At 46.5% G+C, this 27,461-nt stretch overlaps 1 protein-coding gene across 1 annotated transcript in view; it reads right to left on the reverse strand.

Annotated features, from left to right (window-relative positions):
* The window catches only part of LOC124307068 (fat-like cadherin-related tumor suppressor homolog), a 147,303-nt gene that overhangs the window by 64,971 nt on the left and 54,871 nt on the right, over positions 1–27,461 (reverse strand). Inside the window, exon 3 of the mRNA XM_046768387.1 lies at positions 2,784–6,406. Within this exon, the coding sequence (XP_046624343.1) occupies positions 2,784–6,285 (3,502 nt within the window). The 5' untranslated portion in view covers positions 6,286–6,406. The remainder of the gene's footprint in view (positions 1–2,783; positions 6,407–27,461) is intronic.

Raw genomic sequence — 27,461 nt, forward strand, 5'->3', positions numbered from 1 at the left:
ATCGATATTGACTATAATCGGCAGGCGGTTTGCAGAGTCGGTCGCCCTGAATACGGATTTCTATGCATCGACGAAAAATTAGTGCAGGTGAAAATCGAGCGAGAGGAGCTGTGATAGCAAAGCTGGTGCCTGCATCGCGGATTGGAGATCATCCGTGAAACTTACTGAAAGAAGAAAGCTCCATAAGCGGATCGTTGAATGTGCGCATAACAAATGCACCCGCGAAGATCTTATGTCGCGTCAAAAACAACTTCTAACAACCATCACCAACGAACGATCAAAAACTTTTTCCGACCTTGCTGCAACAGCTCGGGAGTAATCCCGTAGATCATGTGACTAGTTCTCTGGAACCCAGTTCGAGGAAGAAAATATGGTTCTCTTGATACTAAGCAGCAGAGACCTCGCCGCAAAATTACCCAGTGATTCGCAGTCTGAGTTCGAAATATGTACTCACGTACCCGAAGCGATAAAACGGAGGCGGATAAGGCTGAGCTGCAGATTTAGCACAGAGCACGTAGCAATGTTACCGTATCCCGGCGGCTTGCAAAATTTTTTTTCTTTCTCTTCTTCCGTTTCCTTCGTTTGTTTTATCTTTTTTTTTTCTTTCTTTTGTTCTTTTGTTTTTGTTTTTTTTCTTTTCGTTTGGCAGTATAATATAACACATAGTTCGAGAAATCGGAACTGTTTGCCTTTCGGGACGGCTTTATACTAGATGGTCATGTCTATTTCACATTGGGTGTATTTCTTTTCTGCCCATTTTATTACACCTATAATAGTCGTATAAAATTGCCAACGCTCTTTGTAGTGTTTTTCTACGGTATATAGACATGCAGTGGGTATAAAACGTAGCTTTCAGCCACCGTCGTCCCCGGCTGTTGTTACAACGGCAATAAAAAATATGAGGACAAAAGTAACTTGGCAGGTTACGATGGTTCGCTTTGCCAATCGCCTCTCCACACCGTATCACTGATATTGGCCATTATATCGGATGACGTGCAATTTCTCTATATAGGTATATAATATCCCAGTAAAGTATTTGACTCATACCAGAGATCGTCGATTTAACATCTGCCTTACACGACTGACATTTTCCAGTAGACGCATGTACCTACTTCCGGATTCGACAATCTCTCACCCTGTTTCATTTATACCTGCATTTATTTTCAACGTTATATATAAGAGGGGCCAATGCTACCGAAGTTTAGAAAAAGAAAAAAATAATATATTGCGTTACGGTTCAATCGAACCATATACCAAAGCGAAACTCGCGCAAGGCGAAGTGGAAAAAATTTTCTCTCGATGTAAATAACATTTTCAGTACAGAGACGAAACGCGATACTCAGCAGGTACAGCGGCATCGGAAGCTTTCCTTCAAGAGAGTCGGAAAAGGCGACGGTCTGCGTTATTCGGCAGCGTTACTGGGTGGTTACGCGGACTTAATATCGACTATTAATTGCCACCTTATTACAGGTCCTGCGAGAAACTCTAGGCTGTGATTGCCGACTTTATACAACTTGGGCCCTTCATCGTGCAAAAATGAACACGATTCCTTACAAGTAAGCCGCCATTAATAGGTTCAACTATATCACGTTTCCCCATTCGAGATGCAGTTTACCCCCTAGGTTATAATCCAAAACGTTAAACTCGCGTGCCTGGCGTCGTTGCTTCGACGGTCCAACCGCGTCTCCGAGTATCTGTGCGTTTCTAAGAACCTTGCGCTGGCGATAAGCCGTTGCGCGCAAACGCGTTGTGTTTCGCCAATTGTTGACTCGCGTTACCCTCTTTATGCGTACTACAATACCAAAACGATTCCCTCCAACGGCCAAGCAAGAACTAGTTCAGGAAAAGCGACGTACCCTCCACGCTACCTCAATAAAACAAGTCCACGTTATATTCTGTGTAAATTTACCTCGGAAGATTATACACAGCTTTGAGTTGAATGAAAGTTTCCGTCCTTGCAGCTACCTTGTGACGATTATTAACTAGATACCGCTTGTCAAGGATGAAAATTCCTCGCTTATCTCGACGAACGTTCGTTCAGTTTTGATAGGTTTCGAACCTCAATTGGTCAAAGCCATGCGAGTACTAAGCGTACTTCTCTTCTCTGAATTAAATGGTCGATTTGAAAGGCCTCGTGATTAATGAGAGCTGATTAGCGGAATAAAAATTATCGTACGATCGCGATTGGTAATTATTTTTATCGTCAAAGTTTTAGGACGCTATAATAACCGATGAGGGTGGAAAATTTATCTGGCTAATTGGGTCGACCTCGGTCTCCGACGTATAATAGCGGTCAAGGTAATAAAAATTTAAGGAGTTTACCGGGTCGGAAACGAGGGGCGTAGATTCGCGTCATTTGTGTCTACCGTGGATAGTTTACGTCCAACTTCTGATGCCCCGTTTAATTGACCGGAAGAAATTTATTGGTTTATGCCTTAATGGATAATTCGAGGTGGAACAAGTCTCGCAAGTTGTGACCGCATCGGTTAGCCGACCGAGAACTACGAGTTCGTAAAGATAATAACGAGTTGACATCGTTAATATAAATACAATTTGAAAAAATAAAGGGCAAGTCGGCTTAGGGTAGTCACCGTAAAATGACCGATTACAGACGTAACGGTCGGTCTGCCGGAGTTTAGAGAAACCGTTGATTAATTACGACGACCGGGTCGTTCCCTTGGTATTTTATCGATGGGAGCTCTGGAGCTGTTAATACCAAACATTTGCCGTCGTTTCACGGTCGAAAGCAAATTAAAGCGACACCACAGGATTACAATACTAACCTTGTTCGTCAATGGAGAATATGCCGATGCCGTCGCCGCCGCGAATGGTGTAGCTGACCCTGGAGTCACCGCCGACGGAATCAGCGTCGGTGGCCTTGAGAGTGGTAACAAGAGTGCCGGCGGGTTGATTTTCGAGAACGGTCGCCGATACAACGAAGTCGTCGAATACCGGAGGGTGGAGATTTTCGTTGACGTCGACGACCTCGACGATGACAACGGTCTCAGCGGACATCGGAGGCTCGCCCCTGTCTCTGGCTATAATTGAGAGACTGTGAACCTGCCTCTCCTCGAAGTCGAGGGGCAGAGCGGTTCTGATGGTGCCGGAGACTCTGTCTATCTTGAAGAACCCCTCACCATTCATCGCAGCGTCGGACAAGAAATACTCCACGACACCGCCGGGTCCCTCGTCCGGGTCCGTGGCGCTGACAACGGCGACGACGCTCCAAGTCGGAACGTCCTCGCGTATTTTAACAGCGTAGCTGGGCAGAGCAAACTTCGGCGGGTTGTCGTTAACGTCATCGACCGTCACGCGGACCAGAGCTTCCGAGTGCAGCGGCGGTTCGTCGGTCCCGAAGCCGCCGTTGTCCGAGGCTCGTATGTGCAGCTCGTACAGCTCCTGACGTTCCCTGTCGAGCCTCCCGAAGACGCTGAGGACCCCGGTGACGGGGTCGACCCTGAAGTCGTTGGTCTCCGTCGCGAGCGAATAGGTGACGCGCGCGTTCTCGCCAAGATCGGCGTCCGTCGCGTTTGCCCTGAAGACGTTCGTGCCGTTAAGAGCGTTCTCGGATATCTTGAAGCTGGCCAGCGTCTTCTCGAACTTCGGCGCGTTGTCGTTAACGTCGAGAACGGTGACGGGTAACATCCTCGAGGCCGATTTTTGGGGCTTGCCTAAATCGTAGACGCTCACGTTTAGAAAATACTCGTTCTCGCGTTCCCGGTCGAGGTGATTGATCACGTTCAGGTCCCCCGTGTCCGCGTCGAGGCGAAAAACAGAGTCGCGATCGCCGGCTGATATGCCGAAGACCAGCTTCCCGTTGTAGCCGAGATCCCGATCCCGCGCCAGTAGTTTGGCCAAGGTCGTGCCGATCGCGACGGACTCGTTCACCCTGATTTCGTTGGGAAAATTGATAAACTCCGGAGCGTGAACGTTGTCGCCGTACCGACTTGGCATCATGGCGTACTCGTCTTCGGAGCTCGGCATGTTGTTCTTTTCCGCGGAGGCGATGGCGTCGGTTAGCCGCCTCGCGACGCCGGTGTCGCGACACTCAAAGGCGCCGGTTTCGTCGGTGAGGATTCCGGCCTGCGGGCCGAGGTTGCGTTTTGCGTTTACGAGGTGGATGAGGACTCGCGTCACATCCGCGAAGTGGGTGCCATCGGTCGCCGTAAGGTTCACCTCCCTGTCCGAGACCTTCACATCCATAAGGTCGCAAGTAACGGAGAGAACCCCGCTTGTGGAATCGAGGGAAAAGCAGGCGTCTTCGTTCCCGGACACAAGACGATAGCTGATTATGTTCCCGACGTCGAAGTCGATCGCCGATACGGTTATAATTTCCGAACCGATCGGAACGTACCGGGGCACGTGACCAGCGCAGTCAACCTTCTCAAACTGTGGCCTGTTGTCGTTGACGTCGCGGAGCTTGACGCGCAGCTGCATTTCCGTCTGTCGACGGTAAGGGAGGCCCCAGTCGCTCGCCCTCACGTGAAGGATGTAATCCCGCTTCATCGTCTCGTAGTCGAGGAGCTGTTTGGTCCTCACGACGCCGGTGAACGGATCGATCTCGAACGGTACCTTCCGGATGTTGTCGATGCTGTACGATATGTAGGCGTTTTCCCCCGAGTCTTGGTCCTTCGCCGTTAACTTTACCACGGAAGTGCCCGCAGGCTCGTTCTCGTCAAGCCACACCGTCATCTCCGAATTTTCGAATATCGGATCGTTATCGTTTGTGTCGACGACGTAAATCTTAACCTTAGCCGAGGACTGCTTCCTGGTCCCGGCGTTTCCCTGATCGATAGCAGCGACGGTAAGCGTGTAGAAAGCCTTCTTCTCGGCGTCGAGAGCCACGGCGGTGTAGAGCATGCCCGTGTCCGCGTTTATGTAAAATTCGCCACCCTCGTTGCCACCGACGATCTCGAGAAAGACCAGTGCGTTCTTACCTTCGTCAGCGTCCGTCACCTTGAGCCTGATAACCGGGGTGTTCACCGGGGCCGTCTCTGGTACCTTGACCTCGTAAATTTCGCGGTTAAATACCGGCGCATTGTCGTTGAGATCGGCAAGGTGAACGGGTACCGACTTGTAACTGAATCTCTGGGGCACGCCCCGATCCAGGGCTCTCAGGGTGAGGTTGTAGCCCTGGGGTGCAACCTCGCGATCCAAGAGTCTGAGGATTTCAACGTTGTACTCACCGGACTTACCGTCGGCAGAATTCTCGACCGGTCGAACCCTGAAGTGACCGTCAGGGTCACCGCCCACTATGTCGAGGCTCGCGATTTCCCCATGCGCCCCTTCGTCTCTGTCGACAACCCTCACGATGGCATAAATGTCCGCATTCGAGTGCTCCAGGACGTCCGGAAGGTGGTGAACGTATATCTCCGGCGCATGGAGGTTCACCTGGCGCACCCTGATCGTCACCTTGGTCGTGCTGGCGCTTGGCGCGCCACCGCCGAACCTGACGAGGGCGCCACGGTCCTCGGCGAGGACCGTCAGCTCGTGGAGGGCGCGCTCGGCGTATCTGAGGGGTCTGGTGAGCGTGATCACGCCACTGACCGGATGGACGGCGAACTGTTCGTTCTCCTCGGCGAAGCTGTAGTAAATCTCACCGTTCCTGCCAAGGTCAGCGTCGTCGGCAGTCACCTTGACTACGCTCCGATGCAGAGGAGTGTCCTCGGGCACGGCCACCTCGTACTCGGTCGGGTAAAACAAGGGGCTGAGATCGTTCGTGTCGAGGACAGTAACGACGACGGTTGCGTCCGCGTCGACAAGGGTCGTCTGTCTGTTCTTGCCGTCACGGCGGGTCGATGTTGCCCGCACTTCGAGAACGTACCGATCTTTCCGTTCGCGGTTCAACACGTCCACGTTACCGGTTCGAGTCCTTATCAGTAGAAAACAAAAATCACCCACAATCCGTTCTTCGGCTTTGAAAAACTTGTCTCTATCACCACCGACTATCTTATAACGCACTTCGCCGTTTCCGTCAGCTGCGCCCAGCCTTATACCCATTTTCTCGTCGGGCACTACGAACGTTTTACCCACCGAATTCTCCGGTATCGAAACGTTGTAAAGCGGTTGCGTAAATCTGAATTCCTGGACGACCGACGGCGCCATCGTCGTCGTCGTCGTCGTCGTCGTCGTCGTCGTCGTCGTCGTCGTCATCCCAGCTGGCCCCGTTTTCGGTGCTGATCCACTCGCCGATGAGATGCCCGGGGAGGCCGTAGTGGCCGCCAGGGCGATCCACAGCCAAGCCCATGGCCAGGCGAGCAGCGAACGCTGCCACGTTCTCCTCATCGCGCTAGCTCATTATTGGAGCTGATATCTCTTCGATTTCCGACCACTGCTCGCAGCGTTCCGCCGACTCTCTTCTCCCGATTGCAGCTCGCCGGACGTGGGTAACACACGTTACGGACACCTGAAACAGAGGTAATAGCGCGTTAGCGACACGCATTGTTTTTTGTTTTTTCATGACCACATACGTTTAATTTGCATAAATTACGCGATGATCAGTTATTCAAGCACGGCACGGCACGGCACAGCACGATGAACCCGTTAGACGTACGGGTAATTATTATCTTTGATTGGCATTCACGTTCTCGTAACCACCAATGAATATCCTAATCGATCGTAAAGATAGGTGTATTTCCTGCTATTTTCGTACCATTAAACACTCACGGATGAAATGCGTGGTCCGATTTTGCGAAGTTTAAACTTCTGCTGTAAGTAGATATACAGCATCGATGGTGCGGCAACCTATGAACGCAAGTTGAGTGATGCAATTAATAAAAATGAAATTTTATCACCGCCAAAAAACTCTACCCGACGGAAAAATGTTTATTAACAATGGCACTTCATAACTTCAATAGCTACGAGAACCAGTCACTTGACCGAGCTCTTGGCCTTACGGAGTACTGCGAAGTTATTTTTCTTGCTTCCCAATGTTACAATACTTGTACAAACAACGGAAAATTCAGCAAATATGGGAGCACCTGGCTTCCTCGAGGTCCCGATGGTTGTCTGTGTGCGGAGTGACTTGATCTGACCGTTTAGTTCTGTTTAATACCCAATTAGTGCGTACATTCCTGATCGGTACGGTAAGCGAGGCAACCAACCAGCCAGCCTGCAATTGTGTACAAGTAAGGGAAATTGTGAAGCGGAACTGAGTGAACGATGTTTTGACCAATGGCTAACACGACGACGACGACGACGACGACGACGACGACGACCGGTCGGACGGTCGATCTCTCGCTGCGTGACAGTTCGCCGGGATGATAACAGAGACGAGCGACCCGTGTGCCACACGCGATAACGCAATTCTACTACCGTATACCAGTTTGACCAAGCGGTTGCTATCTTTCGCTCTGGACGAAATATGCCTCGCCCCCGTTAATCTCTGTGGATGTGGACGGGTTAAAACACACGTATGCGGACACGTGTAAACGTTACACAGTAATTACTGCGGCTATACACCGCATATAATGCCGAGAGCGAGAGCTCGATTGAAAAAAAAAAGTAAGTATACAAGAGTATTCAATCGATATACGGCGGCCAATGAAATTTTTCTAAAGTTTAATAACGCTGTAACTTAACAGGCAGTTGTTTTGTTTTTCCTTTTCTAAATAAATTCTGAAAAGTCGAGGGCATCTTGTGAATTTTCATAGGATAGGTAGGTGCACCCCGGAGTTTCGGATGGAGTCCGCAGAGTCAGTAGCAGTTCTGAATTACCAAGTAGCGTGTAAGAAAAGTTACGAGCCTCTGCAACCGACCGTGAACCTGGAGAAAGCGGGATGGTCGAAATTACTCGACGCTATGTCCCAACCTGCAGAATTGAGTTTTAGCGCGGAAACTATACCGAGGTGTTCAAAGATCACACAAAGGGAAGGTCAAAGTTCGAATGCCCGGCGAGTCGGTGTTAAGAAACGTGACCCACAACTTAGACCGATCCCTCGGGAATGAAATGGCGACCGTACTCTAAATAGTAACTAACATTGACAAAATGATTTTTCGATCTTCCAACGGCGAAATTCCGGTTCCCCGTATCGATTGCGAATTCCGTGACGTCGTTGACGGAACTCCTTCGCCACCAACCCTGGAGCCCGGTGTTTCCTAAGAATCTCCAACTGGGGGATGAATCGGGGATGCGGTAAAGGCAGGCGAACCAGGGTCACCGGTTCGGTCAGAAGCAGCGGTGCGTAGTTGGGTACCTGGCTATAATCACCTTCCGGTGACTCGATTGGATGGAATGAAACGGATAAACGGATAAAGGCCATATACCCGCCGCTATCGCGGGCACTCCTTCTACCATATTCAGCTGATAACACGCGTCGTGGGTTATCCGATAAAATACGCTATCTTACCGCGGTTCCTCCTCGATCCTCACACCGCTGCCACGCCGCCGCTGTTTCTCTGCCACAGCCCGGGTTCATTAACCTCGCATTTTCTCCTACAGATCCTTACATTCTTTTTCATACCTTTCAAAGTATAAGAGACCACGCGATTTCAATTGAGTTCTTCGTCCACCATCTTCGGTATTATACGATTTCTCATTGCATTCAGGCCACATATTTTTCTTCTTTCTTGCTTCCTCAACTTTTACTGCAGGTCGAAACGAACGTAGGAGCTTGCCCATCGGTCTATCTTATCTGTACGCGCACGCACACGCACACGCACGCATACACATACAAACGCGCGCGCGCGCGTATACATGTGTATGTAATACACGCAAACAGTGGGATGTCCATCTGGTATGGATTCTTGAAAACGAGATTAGGGTCTTATAGACGCTATGCCGACCAATGGGAGTTCGACCCGAGGTCGAGGAAAAAAGTAAAGAAAAGCGCCCTGGATCCTGAGGGTATAAAGAACGTGGGCATCTTTGCTCACAGCGGACAGCGTACGGCGAATCGAACTCGTCCTTAGCTTGCAGCTTCAAAACGTTTTTTTCTTCGGATCAAGAGGTTCCCCTGGAAGAGGATGACTTTAGCCCCCGGAGGGGGTCTTCTTTTCCCTGCAGTCGTCTTTTGAACTCGTATGTCTTTCTTTTATTCCCCGTCTCTCGGATACTGTTACTGACATGCCAGGCGGAACAACAGGCTCGTCAGCACCGACGACGATGCACCCCTAACCCATGGGATATGAGCGAGGCTTCATATCGATACTATATGTGCTTTACCCGATTCTGTATAGAAAAGTAAGTGCTTTCAGAAGGCACGGGGTGCAGCGAAGCGAACCTTTCAATTTACCTACTAGGCAAGAGTAAGTAAAGTTCAACAATATGTCGCACGGAGTTCAAGCGAGCTCATGCAGATCGCATCTGCAGTTTCCAATATGATAGGCGGTTGTTGTGGCGCGCCACCTCCCTTCAATCTCCGATATCTATCCCATTTCCGAACATTTTGTGAAAACGAAAAACCGTATACGCCGCTCCCGAAAACCCATAACGTGCCTTTGGGCCTCCTCCCTTCCTGTGCGCTGCCATAACAAATTCAGCCGTCACCTCTCCCTCTCCCTCTCCCTCTCCCTCTCCCTCTCCCTCTCCCTCTCCCTCTCCCTCTCCCTCTCCCTCTTCCTCTCTCTCTCTCTCTCTCTCTCTCTCTCTCTCTCTCTCTCTCTCTCTCTCTCTCTCTCTCTCTCTCTCTCTCTCTCTCTCTCTCTCTCTCTCTCTCTCTCTCTCTCTCTCTCTCTCTCTCTCTCTCTCTCTCTCTCTCTCTCTCTCTCTCTCTCTCTCTCTCTCTCTCTGTCTCACACGCACTCGCACTCGTCGAGCACACCGTGCAATTATTCTATTTTCTTTTTAAAGCTCTGGGAAGAGGTGGTCCGCTGTGAAATTAAACATGTAAGCCGCCATCCAAGCCGCCATAAGTATTCCTCGCTTCCCAAACGTCTTCTGAATATCTTAAAAAATATATTTGTTTTTCTTTTCCAAACCTTTCTTCTCCGGAAAATATACACGAATATCTTTTCACACTTTGAGTCATACGCTGACTAATTGTAAGTATCAACTAAACTGGGGGGCCACAGCAAATGACAATTGAATGAACAAAGACCAAGTTTGCTTGTTTGATCAAATAAATTATGAAATACGTCGGGATTCTTCGGTAGACTGGGTAGGTATTACGAAACGGATTATTCGATCGGTAAAATTCAATCTAGCAAAATCCAAGTGGAAACATCCACGCCAAAGCCATTATACGTTGTGAGAGTGCCACTTCTCCTCGTCGTCTCTTAATTCAATCATCAAGAAGTTCCCTTACATACTGAATATCTTCTTTGAAACGATTCCTTCAACCTGCAGCCAGCCGACGTAAGTACTTTGCGTTATATCTACCTTATACGCCACACCTCTCTCTCTCTCTCTCTGCGTAACATGGGAATTCCATGAACGCTTAGGAACCCTGTCTGATATCTTCGTGCAGAAGTAGTGTAATTTTTGGGAGTAAATATAATTATAAACATGTATCTGTACCCCCGCCTACATTTCCAAATACCGTAAACGGGCATTGCGAATCCTAAGGGGTGCACCATGAGCCTTCGCCAGAGTAAACAATCGAACAGCGGCACCAGCAGCAATAGCGACTGTAAATTGATCATTTGAGTTTGACGACCAACAAATGTCCACCGTTCAGGTGGACGGAAAACAAATGATTAAACGTCGCCCGCTTTGGAGATTCGTATGAGCGAAGAGTGGGAAGGGCAGAATGGAAGGGTCATTGGCGAGGGTTTTGATCGTAAATGGCGAGGCACCGCAGCACGTCGTCCATCGTTCGCACACGTCACTCCGGGAGCATATCTCCGGGATTGATTTAATCAGTAGCAGCCATTTGTCACCCGCTAGCGAGAAGGGGAACGCACCTCTGGTATTCATTCGGTCAAGCTCCCATCCATTTCCCGAACTCGCAGAACCCGGTAAGCTCCGGGGTCCGCTGGCGATGGACTCTCGATTGTCAACGTTGATTCGTAAAAACGTTATTTATCTCGATTTAGTTACGTCAATATTAGCCCCAGCCCGACCGCCTCTGAAATTTACCGCACCGCGCAAGCTGCTCTGCAGCAGCCCGGTCCGTTCGGCAAACAGGAGCAAGCACTGGACACGGTGGGAAATATGCTCATGCCTCGATATTTACCGAATGTTGAGGTTCGTGGATGATTTTGCTCTGGGTGTTTGAAACCCGGTCCTCGGCGACTGAATGAAAAAAGTATTATATTTTTCTTTGTCAATTAATTACCGAACGAGTTACTCTGCCGAAACACACCTCAACGTATGTGTGACAAGTACGTTGATTTTCGGCACTCATTCATTTATTCGATCACTTGAGGTTCAGTTCCCGGAGTGATCAGCTAATAATCAACAATTTCTTCGTATACGCAGAAAAAAACCGAGCGCATGGAATCTTTCACCAATAAGGAATGATTGATAGAAAATAGGGGTCAAATTCTTTGACTCGCGATAATTGTCGAAGGACATTTTAGGAGGGAAAACATTCTATCTTTCATCGGCGAGGCCCAACGAGCTGGGAAAAACTCTACCTGATATTTCCCGCATCCGTGGATGATGCGTAAATCCATTTTCCGGCAACCGCGATGCTGAAGACAGACGATCTTCGCTAGCTCCAACCTCGCTACACAACGAATTAGTCTCACTTGAATAACCTTGCCCGCTTTGCTCGAGGGCATAAATTGCGGTGAACCCAAGCAGCTGTGATTGGAAGAGGTTTAGAGAACCCTTCGAACATGGCTCATTGGCCAGGTGCTAATTTTTTGACCTCATGAAGCAGCTTCTGGCCGAGTGAATCTCCACCCATAATAAGCTAAATTCTGCAGACAAGCAAAGAATTGCGTGGAAATGTAAGTTGTGACCTGGACTTCACACACAATCATGAAATCTTTTTTGGCACAATTCATACACCCAGGATATAATCGGTTTCCGCCAAATATCGACAATTCTAGTGCATTCAAGCGAATGCAGCAGTTTGTACAGCTTCGCCTTCTGTTTCCGTTTCCCAGGGTACGCGGCGCGGCTACGGCCGGAAGAACGATATTTTCCACCATTGCGCGTGTGAAAATCTTCTCTCGGCATTTCGTATTTCAGTACATAACGGCAATGGGCTCGTACCTACGGTTATGTGAAAACCGCACGTAAAAGAGACCCGCAAACCGAGACGAGATCTTTCCGGTTTCGGTTCAATTTGCGAAGCGGTTTTTCGCCGAGCGGCTTCGTCGTCATTTCGAATCTCTCGTTTTCTCTGAATATATTGAAAAGCGAAATGCTGAATTTTTAGTGGCTGGCTGCTCTGCGCCAGCATATCCCGCAAGTAATCTCGGCAGGTTTATGAAAAAATCAACTGGCTCGCCGAAACCGCAATCGGTAATGCTGAGTGTACGCAATTTTTACGACGCACCGGTTCCCTAGGAGACAATCTCTCTTCTCTTCTTTGGTACCAACCGACACGTAACGTTACGATTAAAGAAACTTCCTCCTTCCCGAGCCCTTCGCTTCACTCTGTTCCACTCAGACAGGAAGAGGATTCCGTGACACTCGAGTCTGTGTTCTCGTTGTCCTCGGGCGGAAAGTAGGTGTGCTACTCGTGAGTAGCAGTAAATTCATAAAGTACTGCCCCAGCCATACATGCGAGGCGAGTGTCGATCATTGTGAGCTCCCCTGTACGAGACGGCTGATTGTGACATAACGATCGCGGTATTTGGCGCCTTCGCATGCGAGATCGTCTCGTACAACAGCTGATAACTCCGTGCTGCGCGTCATTCGAGCCGGACCAGAATCTCAGCCGTATGCAACCGAGTTTCTTTCGAAGGCCGCAGTTTTAGCGCCACGATAGAGTGACCTCTCCTTCTGCGGTGTGAAAGGGTAGAAAGGAGACCTTCGAGACATGACGTTGAGTCAAGATGGGACGAACCCACGCTATCATCTTTTGTGCGGCAGCCACCAACGGCATACAGACAAGCTGTGGTAAAATGATTCAACGAACGATCGGAATATTATACCTTATACCGCTCTACAAATATATGTACACCGTATATACCTACCCTGCAGAAAACAACCCCGCGATTCGAGATAACGGACGGCGAAGAACCGTAACGAACAGCCACTGCAAAGATTAATGGCTTCCATTTAATGCCCCCGGTTCGCTCCTTCGTCTGCCCAGCCCTCCTCTCTCTTCGCCTTCGGTTAAAAGCTGTGTAAGAAATGATTCCGGAAAACGTGAAAGGACGAGGGGGCGAGAAGGTGTCTTGTCATGCACCTGAATTAATTTCAACAAGCCCGCGGTGGAGGGTAAAGAAGCCCCCATCTCGTGGTTCCGTTACACTGAAAAGCGGAGTGGAGACTGTGCTGCATTTTCCGGGAGGAGGGGGGGTGAAAATAATATTTATCCATCCGTCTGTACGGCTCAAGTGCTTTTTCTCTTCTCTTTTAATTGCTACAGCCATGAAAATTGTCTCTCGAATTCCACCCGAGTAGTCACAAAGCTGTAGAAAAGGAGACTGAGAAAGTAGGCGTAGGGTAGGAGGGGGTTAGAGAAGATTGCGTCATTTGACCCGGTTCACGATTCCGGAGACACCACCTGCCCAACACCGCAGATACTAACCGATCGCACATACAGCCGATATATACACCCAAGTTTGACCCATGGGTTTCGCGCAGATCTTTATGGCAATTACGTTTATATGCGTACGACCAATTTCACCTAATGGAGTCCTAATTAGGTTTAGCTTGGACATTTCTTCCCGTCAACTTGACTGTAGTAACCACTTGATGGAAACCGGACCATTAAACCGCCCGTCGTTCATCTGATCCGAATAAGAACACCATCGATCTTTAACGAGACCGATCGTACAACAGCTTTTACAGACTTGGACACTGCACCGATAATGGATTAGAATCGATCAACGATCGTGAGAGAATGAAATAGTACAGGAGTCAGTCAGGTCGCGACTCGCGGTTGCGTTGCGGATTTTCTTTCTTCTTTGTGATGTCTACCATTACCTCCTCGCACCTTCGAATTGCCCTCAAGTATATTCGCGAGTGATCGAATGTTCTTCCCTCCTCCTTTCCTATTATCACTCATTTCTGCTCGCAACTTGTTCAAATTCGAACAATCCCCGACTGAATGGTTCTTCTAGGCGCCTATATGCAGTATAACTAGGTCTATTGAAATATGGCAATTGCGTACAGAAAGTTTGCCGAAGTTTAAATACCATCGAACCCCTGCCGCCTATTCAATCGGTACCCGCACCTATCGACCCATCCATCCCGTTCTCACTCTGACCTTATAACGCCGCAGTTAAGCCGATGTAAAGGAATTAATTGGACGATTTATAAACTCCTATAAATTGCCGTGGCATTCACTACACGAGGATAGATTTTCTAATTCCAATCATCAAATTTCGGACCCGTGTTCAAACCAGACTTGGCATTGACGAATGTGAAAGTATCTTAGCCAGTTATATCTGCCCTGTAAGCTTTAATATAAGGCGCCGTTAGATTATAGTCATGACGACAGATTAGCGTAATCGAAAACCGGACTCTCATTGTTTTTCTCCAAAGCGTTTGGTTTAATGAATTACGGCCCATCGCCTGCATGGGCGGTAGAAAAAAAATAACACGAACAAGAAGAATTGAAAAAAACGAATATTGTTCAGCCCCGTTAGCACAGAGGATTGCCATACTGTATATACCCATTGAATTTACATCAGAAGCCAACAAGCATTGATTTTTACCATCAGTAATATGCTATCGGAAAAATCAATCCATTCTCTTCCGCCCCTTTTAACCGCCAGCTGACACAATTCTACTTTTTTTTCAGTATCGCGCATATTGCATACTGGCAAGACTTAAAACCTGCCAAAACACATGTGTTAGTGAAATGAATAATCAAAAGAGCAAACAACCGTGTTCGAACTTCGTAAGTAATCCTGTTTATTAGTTTATCCATTCTGTATTAACCTCCCACACACACGCACACACACACACACACGCGCGCACGCACGCACGCACGCACGGTGGTGAACCATTCCTAATGACGCGACGAGGAGAAAGAGAACGAGAAAAGGGGGGGGGGGGGAGTGAAACGCACATGAAAGAAGAGCACGAGAGAGAGTATGTGGAAAAAGAGAAAAAGACAATCAAACGAACGCCGAGAATCCACTCTGTCATCGCAGCCAATGACCCGCGGGGCAAACTCGAACCGGTTAGATAACACCGTGTACTAGGAGGAAAAAACCCTTCCGCAGAGGTTGGTGCACGTAGATACTCAAGTCCCAAGATCTACGCCTGATATTCCCCTAACCGTAACCTTTTCCTTCTCGACTTCAAGAATTTCTCTTTTTATTACCGTAGAGATGGGACTTACGGCGTTGAAAAAAGCACGAGGGTCGACACGGCACGCTGTGAATTTACCACCGCTAAACGTGCACCGATGTTTTTTTTTTATTTTCCCCTTTCCTTGCTTGGCTGTCGGTTACACAACGAACCCTCGGATAAACACTGTGTTAATTTAGACGTCATTTCTTTAATGTACTGAGGGTTCATTGGAAGCGCCAAAATTTATACAGTTGATTAAACAGTAACGCGAGTGGCGGCTCTGCTGGATGGCAATTTATACCTGTAGTTAGCGTGTGAAATTGGCTTCGAGAAATAGGAAATAATACGAGAGGGAAAGAGAGATATGCGGTATATTGTAGCACGAATTCGCATGCGAAATAAGGGATAACTTAATGTACCTTGGAAAGTAATTGGCTGATGAATTTTCACAAACTTTTTTTCCTCAACATTTGGAATAGGTAGGATTGTATGTACATACGCATACAGTGGAGCAAGCTTCACCGTTATAATGTAAACGCTTGGATATACTATATAAAATTCAGAGTCCCATCTGTTGCTGTTGTTGCACAACCTTTTAATCTTCCTTCTTACAAACGGAAGATTAATTTCTTTGTGTCCCGTGAATTATTTACCCGTTGCATGCTTTTTACTTGGAGCGATTAAATGTGTGCCGCTGTCATCGTTGTCGTGAGTCTTGCTTCATTGCCAGCCACTATTTTCTGTATATTTTCATTCGCATCTAACCCTGTTGATTTAGCACCGGCAACAGAAGTGGTTCGTCCTTTCATTTCCGTCACTGGCAGTTTGAAAGTTTCCGTCTCATCGCGCGCTCTTTCATCCACAGATTTCGCTCTTATCCAACAACGTGAATATTTTAAATCTGTGGCTTGCTGCAAAGTGTGCGAGGCATTTTTCCCTGTTGCAGATTCACTTTATGCAGTATCTACACCGTACGTTTAACAACCGATCGCGGTTGCCTCGAGACTGGAAGAAAATGAACATCATTTATCCAGGCTTAATGACTCGAAAATCACGATCGATCAGTGTATCAATCAATCAATTAATCAATCGACCCATCAATGATCACTGGGGCAACGATGAAACGTGCAACCCGAGTTCTGTTTTATTGGCTTTTGGGTGGCAGTTGTAATGACGCGATAGCCTTTCGTCGTAATTCCACTTTGATCTCGATGAAATGTTTCACGGAAACCTATAAATGGTTAATTAAACCCCCCGCGTAGCTGAGGAAAGCCGACTTCTGGAATTTTACGAATGAAAATTCAATCGACACACACACGCACGCACGCACACACTGACACGCGCCTACAGATATCCGTAATAACCAAAAAATTAAACAGGCTGTATAAATCCGACGCTGTATACCTACCTATTTCGCAAAACCCACCCTTGCGCGTTTAGCCCAACGGAATTAAAGCAAAACACTTGCTATACGAGCCTGAAACAGAATTCTGGTTTACGTCGATGAATAACTCCTCCCTCTCTCCAATCCCTCGAATCGATCACACAAGAGTCCGCTCAAGAACAAGAAGAGGGAGGATAAAACATGAAATGGGCTCGGATTTGGCACGGCGATATAATTTCTCAGAGTTTGGGAAAAACGGTGCGGTTTATCAGTCGATTCCAGCAGTCCGGGCTGTCCGATATTTCAAAGCCCGGTGCAAAATGCAAAGCAAACAAGAGAGCTATCCATCAGCCAACGTTCGCAGAGCATCACGAGTATCGAATTGACGGTGCAGGCTACTGCATCGCGTAAAATTTGAATTCAGGGAATGAAAAACCCAGTTTTGTAAACTACACGGAAAACTAATTGCACTCTTATGTAAAGTCGGATTCTGCGAAATACTGAAATATTGAAAGAAAAAATAAAAAAAAAAAAAAACGGAAGAACATCCTTTCGTAAATAGTTGAAACAAGAACATTTTGAATTAATCAAAAATTCGAACTGAAATGTTGAAAGAAATAAATTAGAAAAATAAAACATGAAACTAGAAGAAAAATGTTAACGTTTAGAAAACAAAGGTAAAATGGGGCCACAGCAGGAGCGTCTACGTCGCGCCCCTGCCTGATGCACGTCATTGCGAATCCTGCTTGAAATGCAAAACTCATGAACCAATTACGACGGTAACCTTCCGTAGCAACTTGACCGGCTCGTATGTCATCACCAGTCCAGTACATCGTACGGAGTACTTTTCGATTCGGAATTTGATGCCCTTTTCAATGCCGATGAAAAAAATATACCGTTGTATTTTTTTTTTTTTTTTTTTTTTTTTTTTAAAAACCAAATTCACCTTCATCCGACCTTGGCGGGTTCACTTACGGAAAATCTGACGCTCTCATCTTCTTTCCCCCTTCGAACCTTACGGGATGTTTGACAAGGTCGATGGCGGTTTTGACGTTTTGATGCAGGTATAATAACTTTTAAGACCCAAAACTTTAGCTCTGTTAGTATTTGATAGAAATTACTAATTCGCAAGGACCAAGATTTGGGCGGAAAACTTTCGCGGATTCAAGAATCGTAAAAAATTACATTATCGAGATTCAAACCCTTCACCGAACTAGAATGTATTTCTGTCTGAAAGAAATTTTCCCCGAAGGTCCTAGGTCCTTAAAACTCTATTTTATCTGAAGCAATCAATAATCATTTGAAATTGAAAGTTGAGAGATCCGGTGGGATGAAAATGCCCGCTTGCTTCCATATATCGGTCGTCTCAAAGAAAGAGGGAAATAGAAAAGAGAAGACTTCGTTACGTTCCCTCAATTTTGCACATTTCGATCGAAACATCAAACTGAGAAAAAGTCCATCCCCAACGAACGTGCCTTATCACAGCTAATTTCACCAGACTTCATATCAAACTTTCAGACCGTTTCCGTTAATATTTTCGCAGTTGAACTGTCTCGACGTTGAGTTTTCAATCTCTCGTTTTTGTAACTCGCTGTAGGTCATACATAAAAATATCGAATAGTATTCTGTTACTGTAAATCAAGTTTCATTCAACCTACCTGACTTACTAGAGACTGAAATATGAATTGTATGGCAATTGAAAACAAAAGCGAAAACGTTAAAGAATAAATGCACATCAGGGTAAAAGTTGTATAAACCGAATCGATAAAAATTGGATGTGCATCTAGAAGAAGTAGGAGGTCCATCGACCACCGCTGCACCGCAGGGAATCCAAGAGAAAAGCGTAAAACGCACTGATATACGACCTGGTTATTTCTGACATCCTTTGATGCCAGTCGTGAGTTAGGGAGGGTGGCTTCGTTCGCACTGCGCCCTAGGTGTCGGTAGTAGATACTATAGTGCACAGTGTGACCACGTGCGACCCGAATCGTAGTGTATTTATGTGACATGAGAGACGGATTGACGGAGGTTGATAGCCGCTACGTCATGAGAAACGACGTAGCGCTCCCGGTAAGTGAATGCTCGTCGTTGTTTATACATATCTTCGACAGAGAGTCGTGAGTATTTATGATTATGTCTGTTTACGTAGAAGAGAAATTCGTTCGTCCATTAGACACCAGGTACGAGAAAATTCCACAGGCTTCTAGTTGCCATGATTCGTATAACCCTCCGCCGGCTATCCATGACGATATCGTCATCGGCTATTTTCAACCCACTTAGGAGTATCCGAAAATTCCCAAAAAATTCACGGAACCAATTTTGGATCTCATCTCAATAATCCAATAGTTTTCGTTTTTCGTTCCAAAATGTTTCACCCATTAACAAATAGAAATTTATAAACAGCGCAAAACGGATAAATTTGACCATTTCACTAAAAAATCGATGTCTTGAACCCAAATTTCTATTAAGAAAAAATATTCTAGGGCTTTATTCTCGATACTATGGTCTTTTAAAAAAACCTACTTTCATTGGGCTCGGTTCCAAAACACCTATTTATTTCACCACCTGAAAATGGGCTATTGCGAAAGGAGAAATTTCGCATAAAATTGGAGTATTCATGAAAACACAATGTTTTCATCGCAAAAATTTGTAATTTATTAGTGAAAAAATGAATGTTGACATGTTACATGACAGTTCAAACTCGCTTTGCTCGTGCGAACAACCTCGAGCAAGGTAAAGAAAACATTTCCCACAACAGTGTCATAACATACTATTTAGGTAAACTTGATAAATAGGGTCAGAAACTTTGATTTTCAACGAGAAAATGTGGATTTTATACGTATGTCAAAAGTCGAAAAAACTGACGCCGCCGGCTATCGGTGACGAATTCGTTCACTTTCAAACTTCGAACGATCGTAGCTTCGCAAGTTCCTAACGCATACTACCGTTTTTGCGCGTGTGAGCAAATACCACCGTGAAGTTTTTTTAGATGCAGGTCCCAAGCCGCATCCACTTCCCCCTCCCGAGATACCAGGACGTGCCAAAGTTGGATATGACGATATCGTGATGGATAGCCGGCGGAGGGTTAACAGATCCACTAAATTCCTCGTTATAGTATCTAAAGCATTAATTAACCAGATCAGCGTGACTCCGAATGTGAAAGAGTGAGCGTAATTTATCGATGGATTGTTGAGACACCTCACCAGAGTTCACAGTCATTCTCACTGTCACACATTCTCTATTATTATAGTACCCCATGCGAGACTCTGACGGGCCTCTGATATAGAAGAATGCAACACGAAATTACAAATTGTTAGTTTAAACGGATGAATAATAATTGGTTTCTTAGACTTCGTAAAATCGGTTCAGCACAGTTTCTAAAACATGATCGTGGTCGAATTAACGAAGGGACGTCATTCGTCTGCTCGTTCCGCCGGTTTTAAATGGAGGAAGCGAAGAGACCGAACGAACGGAAAACGAGAGGCGCCATGTAATTAGCCGATCTTGATGAGGGGACCGCGTCGTTTTGTTCCCGGCACTCAATGCGGTCGGGGAGCTTGGCATTCGGCCACCTCCTCAACAGCATTGGTGGCAATGGTGGTCGATACGACGCAGCAGCAACCGATCCAAGGGGAAACGAAATTACCAACAATCAGATTGCACCCGACCAGCGTTTATTTCACAGCAAACGACGGGCTCTACCTGCAGCCGGATGCAGCAGCGACAGGCATTCAACCGCTATACCGCCCCTTAAAAGTGCCACAGCATCACACTTGCCACTCGCCAGCGTATTAACTCCTGGTGGTTCAGACTCTTATTCACTGAAATGCTACTGGCTTAGTCCCAATAACTCGAGAGGAATTTTTGCTAGACCAAGTAAATAAAGCGCAATTGGCATAGTATCTCGATGATTTTGCGAACTGCTTAACCGACCGCCACCCAGCTGTCGGTCAAACAGAACTATAGATGAACAAATACCGATGATCCTTTTGACTCGCGAGGAGACAGAGGCGATCGTTTCTATTGACGATAGTGATGTTCATCAGAGGGTTCAAAGTATTAGAAAATTATAGAAACGCGACTGTTTTTCCAATGTTTCGTTGTGTTAACGTAACTTTCTAAAATTTTTTGGGTACTTTTGACGCGTCGTCTGATCAGCTAGGGAAAAAACACAACCATTATCTTTCGCAACTATTTATCTCACAACTAGCGAGCGTATGAAACGAGTTGATTTTGGTCTATTTTAAGGTACAAGAACAGCAATATACGTACATGAAGTTGTGCCGCAAAATATCGAGCAACATATGACACCTAATCAGCACCGAAATATCAATCGACACTGTGATAACTCATGGTTCGGTTTTTGGCACAGCTCTGTTTATATTTTATTAACATTTTTTTACTTCAACCCTGCCGTAGTGTAGCAGGTGGCGAGTCTTTATCTTGGCGGAGCGTGCAGGTTGACCAAAATATTATAAAGATAGGCTGATAATGCCGGCGTAACAGAGGCCGAGCTGGTAGGAGCAGAGCGGAGCAGAGCAGAGCAGAGACACTCCCGACGGGGAGTGCTATCTGCGGCATCACCGCCACGTTTTTGGCTACCATAAATCTCATTATCGCGTCAAGACACGGCGAGAGACCGGCGCGATGTTACGGCTATTCTTTTTTTACTTCTTTCTTCCCGTCCCCGCGACCGAACTGAGAGACAAGCTGGCTGCCCGCTGGCCGACTCGCCTGCAGGGCTCCAAGGCGCCGGCTTACCTTCTGGTTTCCCTGATTTTCACAGTTTTTTTATTTCCGACCACCCTGAAGCCAGCACTCTGTAAGGCTATTACCTAGTATTGCAGGCCGTTTAAGCGCGGCTATCGCGTTATCTCTACGTGTTTTCACCTTCGGGCTCTACATCTCCGCTTTTTTCATTCCTCGTGTTGTTATTCTCATTTTGGTTTCCCTATTTTTCCTATCTTTTCTATAAATCTTATTGAGTACATAGGCTCTATCGTCGGACGGCAAACACAAGGACATTTTAATTTTACCCCCCGTTACGATTGACCCGGTCATCGAAATTTCTTGCGAGGAATTTGCGAAGATCGTGGAACAGCAAAATGCCATAATGTAATTCTTATTACGCGGTTGACCCTGCAATAGGGTGATACTTTTTCTCTTCTCCTCTCCTTGCATTCCTTTTCTTTGTGCAGGTAGGCGTATGAATCCTGATTATCCTTATTATTTTTTTTTTTTTTCTTTGCCTCTTGTTGTTTTTTCTACTAATTCAAATGCGTTCAAAGGCCTTGAAAATTCGATTATTTACATCGCGTTTTTGAAACGGTTAGACAGTTAGTGAAACTCGGAGGCTTCCACGAGAAGCTGACGTCAGTTCGACCGACGAATATCCGGCGATTATACGGCTGCGTGTATACGAAATCGATGCACGACCCGGGCGAGTTACGAGACCGCGATTCAATGAAACGCGATCGGTATAATCTTGGGGACAAAGTGTGCGTTACATGGCAGGAAACACGAAATATCCGGTTCATCTCTGCGGTGGCTCGATTAGTTGTTCAGTCGCCGGTAAACAACGAATAGAACACACCGTTGTTGCTACAGCACTACTTATGCTGTTATTTCTATCCGCACACGGACAGATAAAGAGAGGTGGGGAGGAGGAAGAAGAAAACGACAGACGTGCAGAGTGATATACGTTCCGGGCGTCATTGCTGCTGCTGCGGCGGCAGGCTGCGGCAGGCCGGTTCCGCGTGTGGCCAAAGGAATTGAAACATGAAATTAAATTGAAAAATCAGTTTATGTGATCCGATTATCCCCGTCCAGGCGGCGGGGAGAGTTGTGATTTGAATATATATTTCAGTCACGATATTCTCTCTGGTCGACGTTACGGTTCTTTTTTCTTCTCATCTTCTTCGCCCCGCCTATTCGGTCTTTCTTCATTCATTCGATTTATTTATATTCTTATATTTTACGCCGCGAACGGCTGAGGAGAGAAACTCGTGGTCCGCTTACAGAGCGAGCGAGCGTAAGGCATGGAACATGGAACACAGGATGCGGGGAAAAAACGAAATTTCGTCTCTCCGTCCCTTCGGGCGATGGAATCACGGGAAGACACTCATTGAATATCGATTCACCGCTCTCCTGCTCTCTCACTCCCGTTCGAGGTCTCACACACTTTTTATTGTCACACGGTAACGATCCTGCCATGCACGCGTATCGTTCACAGCACACCACAGGGCTGGCAATCGGAACCAGGGATCCGATCGTGGATCGGGAATAGAATTTTCAACAATGTTCAAAGACGAGCGGACAAAGGAAAGAAAACAGTAAAATTCAAACTCATACAAAAAAGCGACGAGGGCGTAGAAAATTTCGAGGAACGACGCGAGGGCCTGAATCAATACCGGGCACTTCTCCGTTCGTATCCCGATGAAAATATTTGGTGTAGGAAAACTAATTTTAGAACTTTGTTGCATCATTTAACTCGAGCGAGACCACGATGGGTAGGGTAAGAGAGACTTTTGCTCGCCTGTTTGCTTGTGTTATGCATAAATTTTCCAAAGAAAAATATACGGAACGAAATAATGAAGCTGTCTGCGGACACGGAGTGGTGAAACTCCACAACGAAAAGATTAAGCAGCATTCAATCACCCAGAAGGATTATTGCTTCAGCGCGACGTACCGGTATCTCTGACGAGAGACTCGTAGAGAAAAGCCTGACGCAAAGAGTTTCTCCTTTAAAAGAGAAGAAGTAACTAAATTTGCTACAGCCGGTGCATTTCAATTAGTTTGATATCTCAAAGGCCGTACGAGTATAATAGTTGTGTACAATTTTTCACTCAACACCCACCGTACCCAAGCTGATATATTTAGCGACTGGTGAATTGTCGTTAATTCGACAGCAACGATCGCGGAGGGAAATATGAGAAAAACAGAGAAAGAACGAAACGATAAGCAGAGAGGAATTAACCCGTGCGCCTTTGACTTTCAGCTCAATTTAGCGAAATGACACGAGGGCCGTACGACGATGTATGGAAATTTTCAGTCTCAACGCCCAGCCGAGTCGCAAAGTGCTCGGGGAGCAGCAGCGGCGTCTCGACGTCGGCGTCAAGGTGACTCTGAGAGGACGAAGACGACGTATCAGGTCGGCGTCGTCGGGCGGCGGCATTGTCGAAGAAGGTGGGCGCGGCACAGAGTGGCATTGTTCTCTCCCGAGTCGGGCATTAAGGCGAGAGAATAAAATTGGGTCAAGTAGCGATTAACCTCATCCGGCTGCATCGCGTCGAGTCGAAGAGCGGAACGAAGAGGAGAAGACGACTCCCGCTCCCTCTCTTTCTTCTGTAACGGTGCACCGGCTACCATCCAGCCGTCTTCGTCTTCTTCTCCTTCTTCGAGAACGAGAAAGACGTTGTACCTTGGCGAATTCCTATTGCGCGGACACTTGTTATTAAATTATCCAAGGAGACGGAGGAGGGCGCAGGTAACTACGAAGCACTACTAATTAACCGTCCGTGCGGAGAATTGCGTGCCAGCAAATAGCCAAGAGTTTCTCAAAGTCCCAGTCAAGCTGGTCGCACTTTGAGGAAAATTGTGAGAAGGATCAGTTCTCGACGTTCTCGAAACGGCATATACGATTGACGATTGTTCATTAATTCTCTTACCAGGACATTCTTCTCTCCAAGGACTTGTCGCGTCTGCGGGATTCTTGGGTGAATTTATCACGAGTAGTAACTCGAAGTTGAGAATTATTTTTTCTGCAGACCGCATGAGAGGCGTCTTGACTTTCGAGGTTCAAGCCGCATCGCGTTACAAACGAGTCTCGAGAATCTAGCCCCCCCCCATTCGCGCCTGTATCCAACCCAGTAATCATATGCATTAGATATATATGTATACATATAATATATGTATACATATAATATCTGTTAGGACAACGATGAGGTAACAGCGTTGAAAATTTATCAAATGAGCATAGCCGGGCGATGGTTAATTTAATGCCGGTCGCATATACATACATATGTGTGTGTGTGTGTGTGTACATCAGCCATGCACTACGTGACTAAAATTTCCGCAATCAGTGCTTCATAAATTTCTGATCCTCGACCTGAACGCGAGTATAAGGAACCTGCGTGGCGAGCGGACACGAGGCACTCTTACTACTCGCTGGAGAAGGGCTGCGTCAGCAAAGAACGGCGGAAGTTCGGTCTTACGTTTCCGTTTGTTCGGTGCCATTGGCCCGGATGAGCACCGAGGTTTTGACACGGGTTTATCGTCTCGTCACGTAGCTCAACGGGTCACAGAGTCGAGTCGAGTCAAGTTCCCCCGGCACCCCTGCGTGCCAAGGGAAGAAAGGAACTAGGAAAGGGAAGGAAAGGGAACGCGAGCTGAGGGGGAATGTCTCAGGGTCCGGTTTCACCAGGCCAAGAAAGTGCGCTCCTCCTCCTCTTCTTCCTCTACACTTCGTGCTTGGTGCAGAACATACACGTGGCTCCTTCTCTTCTCTTCTCCTTCAGTCCTCCTCGGCCCTGAGTGAGAGGAAACGAAAGTTGCGTAGAGTTGGTTTATTCTTTTAGGCTTGCACGCAACCAAGAGAACCGCGGAGGAACCTCTTCTTTTCTCTTCTCTTCTCTTCTCTTCTCTTCTCGGCTACAGCAGCCACAGCAGTAGCAGCAACAGCAGCAGTGAGCCGGGGTCAACGTTCGTACGGACGGTGCATTCGCCTCGAGGGCGAACGACTTGCAGGAGAGGGAAGGATAGCAAAAGAAAGAGAGGAAGGAGGAGCGGCGGAGGACTTGTCCGGCAGCAGCGACGAGTAGTTGGGTCGGCAGGTGTATTGGGCAATCGAAAACGTTCGCAGTCCCGTAGGAGACGATCGGCGTCTCGACGTGGATGCGAACGTCTATGAAAGTGTGAAGCGGTGTGCACGAGGAAGACCGTCATCTCAGCCGGATCGACGTAATTACCGCAATCACTCGTGACCGTGGCTATAATAACAAAAGACCTGGCACCACCGGCTCTAATGCTCCTTAAAGCGTCTGGGGATAAATAGAAATGAATGAAAATCAATGAATGAAGGGACAAACGAACGAACGAATGAACGAAAGAACGAATGCACGACGTGGAATTGGCGGAGAGGCGAGTGGTAAGCGAACGAATGAAATTCGCGATTCCTAGATCCTTTAAACCCTCTTCCGCATATCTAATACAACACGATGAAATTGATGAAGTGCCATTTGCCAGCAAAATGAGAGAAAAAAAGAAATAATACGCATGACTGGGAGGAGAGGAATACGTTGTAATACTGAAATTTTGACCACTATGCACGATATCGAAGAAAAAAACCTATTTCTTTGCATAAAAATAGTCCCTTTTTTAGCATAGTTGCTCAGACGAAGATATGAACAACGAAAATAATCCATGGCGCAAAATGTCTTAATCAATGAGTACATTTTATTATCGACTTGGAAAAAGAGCATTATTTGACCAAAAAAAAAGTACATGTGACGATAAAAATCAACTGAATGAATATTTATAAATTCCCTACTTTGCATCAATATGACCTTCAACTTTCGTTAAAATTTTAGCTGTCGCAAACAAAGTCAAGAAATGGCTTGACGTTCAATTCTGCACCACAGATAATACTCGTCGCCGTTATAAACTACGATCAGTAACCCCGGTACACGTGTCGGGTCCGTTGAGACCCCGACGAAGTTCAGTGACTTATGGGCTGCGAAATGAATGACGAAAACAGCGCGTCGATATAGGAAATGGGTTTATTGGAACGTGCCTGGAGAGTACTGAAAATAGTAAATAAATAGCCGCAAATATTTTGTATCAGCGGCGAATAAAAAAATTATAGGCTTAGGGTTTCTACGGTAGCCACGCACCTAACGAAGGGTTAACAGGGACTTCGATTCTTCCGAGGAATTGCTACTAGTACAGCAAAGTGGAGTTTGGGACTCGGCAAATGTACAGGACTAGATAACTGTCAGCGAAAATTGTCTCCCGTAGCCTGTTTACGCGGCGAGTGAAAACCGGTTCTCTCCGTCTTTCTCCGTTTTAGCTTTTTTATTCATCTCGCGTATACCGTGAATTGCGTGTTTATCTCGTGATCACGTCTGGACACTTCTCAAGATTTCTATGCCCTATATCATTATCTTCAGCATCTGAACGAATAGATTTGTTATTCAAATTTTGCAGATCCACGTGCCTCCATTTTTCCATACCTTTATTGTTCATCTCTGAGCGTATCTAACGCGCATTTGTATAACGTGTCTGTATGTGGTGATATACATATATATCCATTACTCACTTTCTTTTCTCGAAGCCTGCAGTGACGGCGTGCCTATCGAGCAGAATGGGCATACCTAAGTTGATATTGTGACGGACGATTAGGAAGAAAGAAGGGAAAAGAAGATAAAAGAGAAAGTAGAGTTCCGTACAACTGATCGCTTTACGATCGAGCTGTATTATTAATAATTTTGTTCTCTCACTGTTTCCTTTACCTACAATTATGGTTCCCCCATGTGCCATCGATCACAATTGTCCCGGTTTGGGTAAGATTGATCGATAAAAATTCTCGACATCAATGTAGATGATATGAAAAAAAAAAAAAAAAAAAAAATGATCCCGTGACAGGAGCTTATTATTTCAAGTAAAATAACTTGGCATTATCTGTAAATAATGTGTGCGTATAATCTGCGATGTTCAGTATATAACGAAATTCCGCAAGGTTAGTAAAATGTACATAAATTTACTCAGACTTAT

This window comes from Neodiprion virginianus, chromosome 6 (assembly GCF_021901495.1).
Source record: "Neodiprion virginianus isolate iyNeoVirg1 chromosome 6, iyNeoVirg1.1, whole genome shotgun sequence".
NCBI lineage: Eukaryota > Metazoa > Arthropoda > Insecta > Hymenoptera > Diprionidae > Neodiprion > Neodiprion virginianus.